Source organism: Rhamphochromis longiceps, linkage group LG23 (genome assembly GCF_057381845.1).
Source record: "Rhamphochromis longiceps isolate RC_006_pf linkage group LG23, R_longiceps_female_GT1.1, whole genome shotgun sequence".
NCBI classification, from domain to species: domain Eukaryota; kingdom Metazoa; phylum Chordata; class Actinopteri; order Cichliformes; family Cichlidae; genus Rhamphochromis; species Rhamphochromis longiceps.
The window spans coordinates 6989665-7002442 of NC_140578.1; the positions used below are offsets into that span (position 1 = coordinate 6989665).

Consider the following 12778-nt stretch of genomic DNA (forward strand, 5'->3'; position numbering starts at 1 on the left):
AAGTCTTTATTATGGAGTCTGACAGCAGTGGGGAGGAAAGACCTGCGAAATCTCTCCGTCCCACACCGTGGGTGCCGCAGTCTCCCACTGAAGGAGCTGCTCAGTGCTGTCACAGTTTGCTGCATGGGGTGGGAGATGTTGTCCATCAGGGATGACAGCTTAGCCGCCGTTCTCCTGTCACTCACCACCTCCACTGGGTCCAGAGGGCATCCTAGAACAGAGCTGGCCCTTCGGATCACCCTGTTCAGTCTCTTCCTGTCCCCAGCAGAGATGCTGCCGCCCCAGCAGACCACGCCATAAAAGATAGCAGAAGCCACAACAGAGTCATAGAATTTCTTCAGGAGTGTAAATATATGTAAATATATGTAAATGGAAAAATATGTAAAAATATGTAAATGGAAAATGGCGCTTTACACAATCAGTCATCCACACACTGGTGATGGCAAGCTACATTGTAGCCACAGCTGCCCTGGGGCGCACTGACAGAGGCGAGGCTGCCGGACACTTTTCTTCCAACTCTTGAGCCACGATCAATATACATATATATATATATATATATATATATATATATATATATATATATATTAGGGGTGCAACGATACTCGTATCGATATTGAACCGTTCGATACAGTGCTTTCGGTTCGGTACGCATATGTATCGAACAATACAAAATTTGTAATTTATTTTATCAACTTTCCTTCTGACGATGCTGTCTGTGTTGAGCGCTCAGTAAATCTGCGTTCGACTACTCAGCCTAGGCTGCACTGTCGAGCGCAGATCCACTGAGCGCTCAACACAGACAGCATCATCAGAAGGACGAGCGCAGGGCAAGCTAGCGAGACAGAAGTTAAGCTCTCCTTGCAACATGGCAAATTGAACCTTCCCCACCCTCATTCAGATGTGGCGTTTGGAATTATTTTGGTTTTCATGTGACGTATGACCCTGAAGGTAAGCGCGTCATGGACTAAAGTAAAACAGTATGTTGGATGTGCCACGCAATGCTCAATTACATGGGTGGGAACTAGTGTGTTAGCGAGCAGTTAGCTCGTTAAAGTGTTAGCCGTCTAGCCCCACGCAGGGGTAGCTCGATAACGGAGCACTAGTGGGAACACAACGAATATGACTGCACATTTACGCCGACATCATCCTAGTGCAAAGACAAGTGGAAGCAGACAAAAACAACAAGCATGCATGTTACAAACTTTACCCGAGTCATTTAGACAGCCGTTAGCACATGATTCTCCTTATGGGGACCTGATATGTTTAATATTGTGGCGAGCTCAGACAAGGAGGAGAGGGAGGTGTCGTTTGGTCTTGCTTACCGTGAGCTAGCCAGGGAGCACAGCCGTTTATTGACATCTGCAGAAGAACACTGCCGCTAGCTAACTGCTCAGCGCGGCAACCGCACAGCCACAACAACAACACACAGGGCGCCCTCTGACCCCGGAAGGACACACCGTCGCAGCGAGAAGGCGTCACCCGTCACTATGGCAACATAAACAAAACATAACTGTACAAACAGAACCCTGAACAGCCCTGACCCGCTACATAGCCCCCGCCTAAGGGGTCAGTCGTCCCCGACGACCCCATTGCCCCACACAAAGTCCTGCAAATGTCCAGGTGCCTTCTTTTGGCGCACCGGCCGGTCACGACCGGCGGGGGAAAAGTCACTCGGGTCAGAACATGGGGTGCCACCATCATCCCACTTCTGACACTAATGTGGCGAGCTCAGACAACGAGGAGACGGAGGTGTCGTTTGGTCTTGCTTCCCGTGAGCTAGCCAGGGAGCACAGCCGTTTATTGACATCTGCAGAAGAACACTGCCGCTAGCTAACTGCTCAGCGCGGCAACCGCACAGCCACAACAACAACACACAGGGCGCCCTCTGACCCCGGAAGGACACACCGTCGCAGCGAGAAGGCGTCACCCGTCACTATGGCAACATAAACAAAACATAACTGTACAAACAGAACCCTGAACAGCCCTGACCCGCTACATAGCCCCCGCCTAAGGGGTCAGTCGTCCCCGACGACCCCATTGCCCCACACAAAGTCCTGCAAATGTCCAGGTGCCTTCTTTTGGCGCACCGGCCGGTCACGACCGGCGGGGGAAAAGTCACTCGGGTCAGAACATGGGGTGCCACCATCATCCCACTTCTGACACTAATGTGGCGAGCTCAGACAACGAGGAGACGGAGGTGTCGTTTGGTCTTGCTTACCGTGAGCTAGCCAGGGAGCACAGCCGTTTATTGACATCTGCAGAAGAACACTGCCGCTAGCTAACTGCTCAGCGCGGCAACCGCACAGCCACAACAACAACACACAGGGCGCCCTCTGACCCCGGAAGGACACACCGTCGCAGCGAGAGGGCGTCACCCGTCACTATGGCAACATAAACAAAACATAACTGTACAAACAGAACCCCGAACAGCCCTGACCCGCTACAATATGCTGCTGAGAATATAGCCCAGAAGAAGCGTATAGTATAGCTTTTATTTTGGAAAGAGCCATTTCTCTGTAATAAACTCTCTTTTCCAAAGATGAGTGACTCCTCAATCAGATACAGGTGTTACCGCGCCAGATCCGCGGCCCCGAACCGTAGTAAGTAAACCTCTGGCAGTTACTTGAAGGTTCCGTAACTGACTCGTAGCCGGCAACAGCTTACTATACAGGTCAACTCCGCTAGCAAAAAGATCGAAGGAGGCGTAGGAAACTGCTTCACCGAACTTTATTTCTTCTCTAAGGCACGAACACAGCGTACAGTGGGCTGAAACAGTTTACTCACAGCGAGCATCGCCGACACAACTCTGGCTGTCGAGGGAGTTATTATATTCCTTTTATTTATTTTCTTTCCGTCTCTTCTGTAGCTAACCGTTACTTTTTCCCCTTCTCCGCTCTCTCTCTTCACACACACACACACCAGGCAGTCCCGCTACACACATCCCGAATACATTTCCCATCAGGCTTCATCCTTAAAGGGCCATGCCTGTAACACAGGGCTTGCAAAATCGGGCTAGCGATTTTTCCAGTCGGGCTACCAAAATCTATCTCTGCCCTGCCCGTCGGGCTATTGTAGGAAGGAAAAATATATGTCAATGCTTTTGCATTCTTTCGGAAATGTAGCTGGGTAATTATGTCATTGGCATCGGTGAGCCACTGTCAATATGTGACATATTGAAATCGCGTTTGAATTTGCGCTTGTTTTTTGCTTTCACTTTGCAAATATCCAGGTGCCTTCTTTTGGCGCACCGCCGGTCACGACAGGCGGGGGAAAAGTCACTCGGGTCAGAACATGGGGTGCCACCATCATCCCACTTCTGACACCAATGTGGCGAGCTCAGACAACGAGGAGACGGAGGTGTTGTTTGGTCTTGCTTCCCGTGAGCTAGCCAGGGAGCACAGCCGTTTATTGACATCTGCAGAAGAACACTGCCGCTAGCTAACTGCTCAGCGCGGCAACCGCACAGCAACAACAACAACAACACACAGGGCGCCCTCTGACCCCGGAAGGACACACCGTCGCAGCAAGAGGGCGTCACCCGTCACTATGGCAACATAAACAAAACATAACTGTACAAACAGAACCCCGAACAGCCCTGACCCGCTACAATATGCTGCTGAGAATATAGCCCAGAAGAAGCGTATAGTATAGCTTTTATTTTGGAAAGAGCCATTTCTCTGTAATAAACTCTCTTTTCCAAAGATGAGTGATTCCTCAATCAGATATATTTATTTTTTTAATTATTTTTGTTTCAGCAACATTAAATTTAAAAACTGTACTTTTGAGTTAAAATATATATTTATAATTTTAATAAATGACAAATTAAAAAGGCATGAACATTTTTTTTGTATCGAAAAAATATCGAACCGTGACACCAAAGTATCGAACCGAACCGAACCGTGAATTTTGTGTATCGTTGCACCCCTAATGTATATATATGTGTGTGTGTATATATATATATATATATATATATATATATATATATATATATATATATATATATATATAATTTTTATTTATTTATTTTCCTATTCCAGAAATCAGTATCTGGATTACAACATTTTTTTTAAAACTCTGTCCAAAAACTTTAAATCTGAATGGCTTTTTAAGAAAATTCAGAAACTTTAGCATTATTAATCTCTATAGTTTGGATGGTACCAGGAGTAGAACTCTTTTTCTTGGAAACAGATTTTTTAAGTGCTGCAGACACTCTTTAGTACAAAAAAGGCAAGAAAAAATGAGCTGCAAGTAGTACTAAAGTAAGTAAAGTGGAGTGAATGAAATATATTGTGAGATTTCTACATATGAGGCTGAAGACACTTAGAAATCTACATAAATAGACCCCAGGGACGACATAACACATTATCAGCCAAAAACTGTATCATATTAAAATCATGAATATTGTTCCTGTTAGTAGGCTTGGACAGTGTATTGAAATTTAGGTATCATGCCCTTATCATACCTTTCAAATGATCCAACATTCACACAGACAGTGGGGCTTTGATTAATGCTTCAGCACTTACAGTAATTGTTTTGTCTTTTACCTCTAGTAACCTGAAGCCTGGCAGGCAGACTTCGTATTCTGGGAAAAACTGGTAATGTTTCCTGACGAGAACAAAACAGCTCCCATGTTCTTTTTTTTTTTGCAACTTGTTATTTCAACTCCCAAATGAGAGTCAGAGGTCTAGGGAAACAGGGTGGTCGGTCCTGTGTTTGCACTTTTATTTCTGAAACTGTTACTTATACTGATTATCAATGTTATTAACTAGATGGGAAAAATTTACAGTGTGCAGTGCTTCATGTAGGAAAGATAAGTGAGAACAATACACAACTGATTCAAGTGATTGAAGTGATTAAACAGTTGGTAACAGTAGAAGCAGACACATGCTTCTACTGCTGTGGAAGCATGCATCACTGATTCAATACATGTGGGAGATATTAGTCACAGGTGTATGCATAGTTCCTGCTTGGAGGCTTTCACTTCATGGGTCATTTATAACCCAAGATTCTTTGTTATCACTGTGGTGTTTGTACTGAACACCCCGCTCTCCCTTTCAGGGACCCTCCCCTCTCTGGACTCTAGCCCTGTGCTTCCCTCCCCAAATCCAGGAGCCAGTCTCAGCCACAGAGGAGTCTGCTGCTCTCATCAGGACCCTGGAGCTCTTGTTTTTTATGAATTATACTCTTCCTCAGTCTATCTCTGTCAGTCCTTGGAAGCAAAAACTCAGAAGGTTGTCTCAGAGTATCCAAGAGGTAATATTCAAAGAGAAATGTTCACATGGACTATTGCATTTGTTCAAAACCATTTATTAAAAAATAAGAGAAAACAGATATTACGCAGCACTTTGCCCGCTTAAGAGACTACGGGTACGCATCAAAAATGTTTTATCTTTTGTATTTTTCTGGGCTAACAAACAGTGTCTTATTAAGGAATATTTTCTCCCTTTATATTTGATGCATAATACTGCAACTTCAAAGCCTGAAGTTGGAGCAAAAGTTATCTTTAGTCTTCCTCCTTTTTCTTCTTCTTGGTCTGTGGTGTGGTATTGTTGGTTTGCGAGAAATACTCAGACATGGCAGCAAGCGCCCGGTACCGGTGGGAGATTGAATTTTTAACTTCTTTGGGCAGTTCAGCATAGCTGCAGAGAAGTGAGAAGAAATTAGTAGTGAAAATTATTATTTGATACAAATGTTAAATAATAACAGTAATACTTCATCCCAAGTGCACCGCATGAAGCAAAAAGGATTTTGTATGGTTGATAATGCAGAGGCAGTGTGTTAACCTCTGGCTCCCCTTGTTGGTCGAAAGGGGGAAATGCAAATTGTTTTGCTTACGTTTTGTCATATCCATCTGGCTGGAAACAGGGATCCCAGCCAAAGTCTCGAGGCCCTCTGGGTTCTACAATGCACCCCTGAAAATACCACAGGAGTCAATTCAAAATGCACGCACAAAAGCACAAACACCAGGACAGATTTACAGAGACAGACTGACCTCTGTTTTCCCTCTGAAGAGCTGAATGGGTTCATCTTTCCCAGCAGAGTACGCAAAAGTGCAGAGAGCCCATGCAGATTTATCCTCAAATCCAGCTAGAAGTTTGTACAAGCCTAAAACGTATTTTAAAAATAATAATTTAAAGAGAAAAAAAAAAACAACAACAACAAAAAAAAAAAAACAACACCCCTCAAAAGTCAAGACTAGTTTTTCTAAAGAAGCTCTGCATAATACCAGAATGTTGATTTGGTTTATGTGAAGTGACCGTGTGACTTCTTCAGTATCAGCTGACTGCAGGTTTATAAACAGATTGTAAAATTTAACTATTAAGGTGCTTGCATAAGAATGAGCCACACGATCAGTTGATGACTGCTGATATGCAAATATGAATGGCCATGAGTACTACTAACAAAGAACTGGGGAATGGCTCCAATCACGGCATTGTAAGATGGTAGGAGATTTACTTTTAGAACTGAGGAAGGGGGCCTCTATTTTTATATCAATGCCCTCCTCGCTCAAACCTTCATTCTTTCCTGTCCAGAATCTGCACATCTTCATCAAAAGATTGGCCTCTGGCTTGTAAGTGTAGACTGCCAAGTTCTGGCCTGCTTAGGTAACACTTCCGTGCAACATGCCTAGCCAGCAGTTCTTTGGTTTTTCTGAAGAAAATTCTAATTGGCATATCTGGTCACGTGAGCCATTGTTAAGCAATGGTGCTGATCTTTATGCAACCGTACTGTCTATAAGGTTTGGGAGCCTGCAGTGAAGTCATCTGGATAAGGGATGACAGGTTTCTCCAATTGAAAGCAATCTGCCCAAATGAACTGAATCAACTTTCTGGGATTTCCTAACTTGATTATCAAGCATTCATCAAGCTCTGAATACATTTGTTTAAAAAACACATTTTGATAGCATTTATTTCATTACTTACCTTCTGGTTTGAGTTTTTCCAGGAACCATTTACTATGGAAACAGATATTTGTTTTAAAATTGACGCTCACTATCACTATGTAAGATGATACCGTTGAATACATACTTTAGATAGTTGACTTACATGTAAGGACCAGGTAATCCCCCCAAAGCTCTGAAACATAGACAGGTGTCCTCTACTATGACTGGTCCATCAATCTGAATTGGGGGGGGGCGGGGGTGTTAAGGCACTGTCTTTAATTAATACGTGATATGGCAGTGGTATTACATTGTACCTGTCGTGCAGCCTCCTTACACTTCTGTATGGAGATCTCATCTGGCTCTCCCTGGTATTCAGGCACTGCATAAAGAAAATTTTGCAAAAGCAATGACCACATAATTTTAATGTATTTATTTTTCTTTAGCCGGTGGTGTTACTTTTGATACTCACAGTCGATCTTTTTCGCCACTAGTTTGTAGGGAAACTTGTCGCCCAGTATCTGAATGACCTGATGGATCACAAACAAGCAGACGAAGCATAAATCTTCATAAATCTTGTGAGGCCTTTTTGTGGCAAACGAAACAAGGGATTTCTGGATTAAGTTACTGCTCCAGTCTCAATCTCACTTTAACTAGCTAGCTCAACATGCAGCATGAAAAGGACCGTTAAATGAACACTATTCTTCCTGGAACGGATTAGAAAGGCCACTCCGACCGTAAACATACAATCCATCTCAGGTATGAAGTATTTGTTTCTTACTTCTTCAAGTTTTTTTGCGTTCCCTGTCACGAAAACCACAGACCTTCCAGCGGGTACCGCCATGATGAATTGAACCCGGATGACTAACAACAGCGAACCGAGCACTTCCACATATGCAGCGACCAATAACAGCAACTCTGAAAGCCTCAGCCAATCATCGTTAAATCTGTAGGGGCACTCCACCAATCAGCAAGCGGTACTGGAAGCAATGTTGTCCGGGTGGAAATCAGAGCCAAGTGCCATGTGTAGAAGTGGCTGTAGGTAAAGTTACGGTAAAATCTGCAACGTTTTGAACCATCACAGACGACCATGAGTCTTTTACCTCGCACCGCCGAGGAGTTCAGCTCTGCTGAGTACTGGGAGAAGTTTTTTAAGAAGAGAGGGGAGAAGGCTTTTGAATGGTATGGAGACTACAACAAACTGTGCGGTGTGCTGCACAAATACATCAAAGTCCAAGATAAGGTAAATTGGGTGACGAAGGGGTTTGGCGAAACACTCACTGTTTCTTTTAATACTGCATTAAGAAATTTAGTTTGCCACATGATTTCAAGAGCAACAGTGATATGCAGAGCTGCAGTAACTACAGAGAGCTGATGTGCCAGATCATCAAGATTGAGGAGAGAACTGATGATCAGCAAGCAACAGTATGCCTTTATAAAGAGAAAGAACACTACAGAGGCAATGTTTGTTTTGAGTGTTTTAATGGAGAAATATAGAGAAGGTCTGAAGGAGTAGCACTGTGCTTTAGAGAAAGCATATGATAGGGAGTCAAGAAAGTAACTGTGGTACTATGTGAGGAAGTCAGGAGAAGTATGGTAGGGTAATGCAGACATATATGAGGTGTCCGGTAGGGGTGACAGATTGGTTGAAGGTGGGGGTGGGATTACATCGGGGATCTGTTTTGAGCCCCTTCTTGTTTGCTGTGGTGATGAATAGATTGACCGTTGATGTCGGGCAGGAATTTCTGCAGATGACAGACAGACACATGACCTGTGGTGAGAGTAGGGATGCAGACGGGAGGGAGCCTTGAGAGATCCAGTATTCTCTGGATAGAAGCCCAATGAAAGTCAGTGAAACGAGACAGAATACATGTTTGTGAGTGAGAGGGAGATAGGTGTAAAGAGGAAGAGGCGTAAAGGTTGCAAGTTTAAAAAGTTGGGGGCAATGAACAGTGAACAAGAGAGATGAAGTGGGGTGGAGAATTTTCAGGGTAATTTGTAACAGAATTATGAAAGCAAGAATGAAAGTGAAGGTTTACAAGATGGGACTGAGACCTGCTATGATGTATATTCTGAAGACAGTGGCACTAACAAAAAGATAGGAGGCCGAGCTGGAGGCAGAAGAGTTGAGTGTATCAGAGGAAAAACGCAGGTCAAGCAGTTTGGAGACAAAGTCAGAGAAGCAAGGACGGGTTTGGACCTTTACAGAGAAGAGATGGTGGATATATTGGACAAAGAATGCTGAATATGAAGCTGTCAGGCAGGAAGAAAAGAGAAAGACTTCAGAGAAGGTTCATGGATGTAGTGAAAGTGGACATAGGAGGATGTGAGGGACTGGATGAGATGGAAGCAGGTCATCTGCTCTGATGACACCTAAATAGGAAAGCTGAGCAAAGAAGAAAAGTTTACCAAATCATCCACCTCCTGAAATGTTTATATACTTGGGTGTTGCTAACACTGATTGTGCCTTGGTATATTTCTTGCCTTGATAAGTGACCGCTAGGCTTTATTTCTGTCCTTCAGGTGCTGGTGGTTGGTTGTGGTAACTCTGAGCTGAGTGAACAGATGTATGATGTTGGCTACAAGCATCTGACCAATATAGACATTAGTGAGACTGTGGTCAACAACATGAACCAGCGAAATGCTGAGCGCAGGCCAGGCCTTACCTTCCATCAGGTGGATGCTACTAAAACTCCATATGAGGATGCAAGCTATCAGGCTGCTCTGGACAAGGGCACCTTAGATGCTATGGCATCTGAAGAAGAAGGAGCTTTGGCCAGGAACATGCTCACAGAGGTGAGAAGCAGGTTGATCAGGCTGTGCATCATCAATATACACCTCTGCATGAACTTCACTGTATTTTTCTTGTGTTTCCAGGTGGGTCGTGTGCTAAGTGTCGGGGGTCGTTATGTCTGTGTGACACTGGCTCAGGAGAGCGTGATCAAGTTGGCTGTGGAGCATTTTGTTCAGCTCGGCTGGGCAGTGAGGCTCCACTGCCTGCAGGAAGAAAACAGGACAGAGGAAGACTCGTTTGCTCTGCCTGTTTTTGTTCTGGTTTGCACCAAGTTCCGTCAGCCTATGCCCACACCCATTCTTGAGATGTGCCTCGGAGAGGATGGAGCCCCTGTCCGTCACACGCATGTTTCTGAACTGTTGTCAGCTGTGAGGGAGCATCAGGCTTACTCCGTCTTGAGAAAGAGGCTCCGGACGAACACTGATGCCAACTCAAACCTCTCACTCACGCTCTGCCATGCAAAGACCGGCCTTCCCAGATACACTCTTACAATACAAGATTCTCCACCAGGTGCTAAGGTTCCAAGAGCAAACCAGTTTGCTATATTTATCGGTGAGCCCAGGCTTCAATTCATCAAGTTTCTGCCTTCTAATGGAATTGGGTGTATTTAGTCCTTTGATTTGTTGTTTGTTTTGTCAGTTCCTCAAGGGAGTGAGACAGCCTGGCTCTACAGCTCTGGTGAGGGGCGGAGGCAGCTAGCAGCCAGTGCTAACTTTCGGCGCTTGGTTATTGTATCAATGCACAGGAATCAGGAGTACACAGAGATGCAAGCTGTCCAGTCAGAACTCTCACCAGTGGTGATGGACCTGGCTCCCCCGGGTATGCCAGCCAACCACCAGGTAACCACTCATAAGCATCCCTTTTTTAAAAACATGCTATGTAAAATATTAACAGTCTAAAGAAGCACTTTCCTTTGTGCTCTTTTCCCTGTTTTCAGGTGCCATTTCTGTCTGTGGGAGGTGACCTTGGCTGGCGAGAGGAGGTTAGCAGGGGAGTGAGTCAGCTGAGTGGGGAGTATTGCGTGGAGAATGTCAAAGGAGAGGACGGAGAACTGTATCGCCGACTTGTTTTCCTGTCTAATGCTGCCCTTGTCCAATCAGAGAGCCGTCTGGTCTCATCAAATACAGGTAATGTCTTGTACTTTCCTGATTTGTTTCACTTAATAATAAAGTATTTTTTATGAATGGTCTTTTTACAAGTAAATAATTAACCTACTGAGCACAACCAATGATGCACAGACATACAGTATAGGGAGATTACCAGTTAATACCAGAATGCATGAAACTGAGCAAACCAAAACGCAAAAGGAAAAAACAGAAGATGTTGAAGTTGTACAGCTCTTAATTTTATTGTTTTGTATTTGGGCAGCGACAAGTCAGAAGAAAAAGAACAAAAGGAAGGCCAAGGCATCAGCAGCTCCAGTAGCATCTTCAACCTCCATGACTGTGGACAGTGGCTTCCTCTGCTGTGCTCACCATGAAGTCATGGTGGCTTGTCTTGCTATGCTTGGCGTGGGCATGCCACAGAACAAAGGTGTGTGTATGTAGGAAGAACCTATCATGTAATTCATGCATTTATCACTCTTCAGTTGCTCTAAAATATCACATTCAATTAAACTTCATTCCCTAATCCTTCCTAGACATCCCAGTGTCAGTGCTCCTGGTGGGGCTCGGTGGAGGAGGCCTTCCACAGTTTCTGCGGGACTTTATGCCCAATGTAACTATTGAAGTTGTGGAACTAGACCCAGTTGTGTTGGAGGTGGCTAAACAATGGTTCGGGTTTCAACCAGATGACCGTTTGACTGTCACTCTTGGGGATGGTCTGGAACGCATTTGTGCACTGGAAAAAGAAGGTCAGTGAGGGTGTGGATTACAGTGCAATTAAAAGTAATCCAGTGAATATAATGGTTCATCGGTATTAAAAATAAAGTATGTTTTTTCCTTTTCTCTAGGTGGTCATTTGTTTGATGCCATCATGTTTGATGTAGACAATAAAGATAGCACTCTGGGTATGAGCTGTCCTCCTGCTGCCTTTGTAGAAACCCCAATCCTGCAGAAAGTCCGTAACTTGCTAACTCCCAGAGGTACAGAATCATTTTAAAATACTTTATCTCTTATGCTTAAATCTTATCTTTTTTGCTAAATTGATGTGACACTTGCAACCAAAATAAAATAGACTAATAAACAGCCATACTTTTATCAGTCTCAAATATGACATGTTACTTTTTGATACAAACAGTTTATCAAAGTTATGTGCTTAGTTTTCAAGTAATATCCTTTCTTTATCTCTCCCTGCCAGGTCTGTTCATACTGAACCTTGCATGTCGAGACCCAGCCTTGAGGAAAAGCGTGCTTGAGCGTGTCAGCGGCGTGTTTCCCACCATCCTGTCTCGAAAGATCGAGGAAGAGATAAATGAAGTCCTTCTGTGCACTCGTGGTGAAAAGGAGACAACGGACGCCACCCACATTTTGCCATCCTTAAACCAGGCAGCCAAGAATCTGCAGAGTGCACTGTGCTCCAGCGGGACTGAACCCAGCCGTAGGCCGCATATAGACATTGCAGAGTTGCTAAAAGACTTGAGAATAGTGTGAAGCATGTTTGTGACCATTGAGGGCTGAGGTTAACCACGTGTCGGGACAGTGTTTGAGATTGTACGACAAACATATTAAAATATGGGAAAAAGTGCTTTGACTTTGCCATTCAGTACAATGTCATTTAAAGCGTACATGTGTAACATAAGCAGTCACAAATAAACGTTTTATCCTTTAAACTTAAGTAGTAGAGTGGTACTGAAACTATTCTAACTATGCTGTTAGATGTCATAGATGGGACTGCATTATTTCACCACTAAATGCATTCACTTTCTCTTTTACTTGTCTGTTTTCCATTGCACTGCACAGTGCTGGCTCCCTGCTCTGGTGAAGAATGCAGCAGCGTTATTTACAGTAGATGAATCGCACACTCTGGTTCTTGTTGCAAGTGTTGAGAGGGGAGCAGCGCAGACCTCCCCACACTGGATACGTGGGATTTTAAATAGCTGGAGGAGTGAATCCTCGCGTGCGCTCTCTTAATTCGGGGTACCTTCATAACTGGCTGTGAAGTTT

At 44.2% G+C, this 12778-nt stretch overlaps 2 protein-coding genes across 3 annotated transcripts; one reads left to right on the forward strand and one right to left on the reverse strand.

The window, feature by feature from the left end:
* Positions 1-5291: 5291 nt before the first annotated feature.
* On the reverse strand, positions 5292-7765 carry itpa (inosine triphosphatase (nucleoside triphosphate pyrophosphatase)). The gene is made up of 8 exons (XM_085398950.1): positions 7662-7765; positions 7353-7410; positions 7198-7262; positions 7047-7120; positions 6924-6955; positions 5993-6105; positions 5836-5912; positions 5292-5639 (listed from the first exon to the last, which is right to left on the reverse strand). The coding sequence occupies exons 1-8, from the start codon at positions 7722-7724 to the stop codon at positions 5504-5506; spliced, it is 618 nt and encodes a 205-aa protein (XP_085255076.1). The 5' UTR covers positions 7725-7765; the 3' UTR covers positions 5292-5503.
* A 102-nt stretch (positions 7766-7867) lies between these two features.
* Positions 7868-12444, forward strand: mettl13 (methyltransferase 13, eEF1A lysine and N-terminal methyltransferase). 2 transcript variants are annotated; one of them, XM_085398947.1, is made up of 9 exons: positions 7868-8123; positions 9404-9676; positions 9758-10226; positions 10314-10513; positions 10612-10801; positions 11043-11213; positions 11314-11526; positions 11626-11757; positions 11973-12444. In XM_085398947.1, exons 1-9 carry the CDS (start codon positions 7971-7973, stop codon positions 12263-12265), a joined length of 2094 nt encoding a protein of 697 aa, XP_085255073.1. In that variant the 5' UTR covers positions 7868-7970; the 3' UTR covers positions 12266-12444. The 2 variants fall into 2 exon arrangements, with proteins under 2 accessions (XP_085255073.1, XP_085255074.1); XM_085398948.1 differs by having other exon boundaries at positions 11043-11207.
* Positions 12445-12778: the final 334 nt, after the last annotated feature.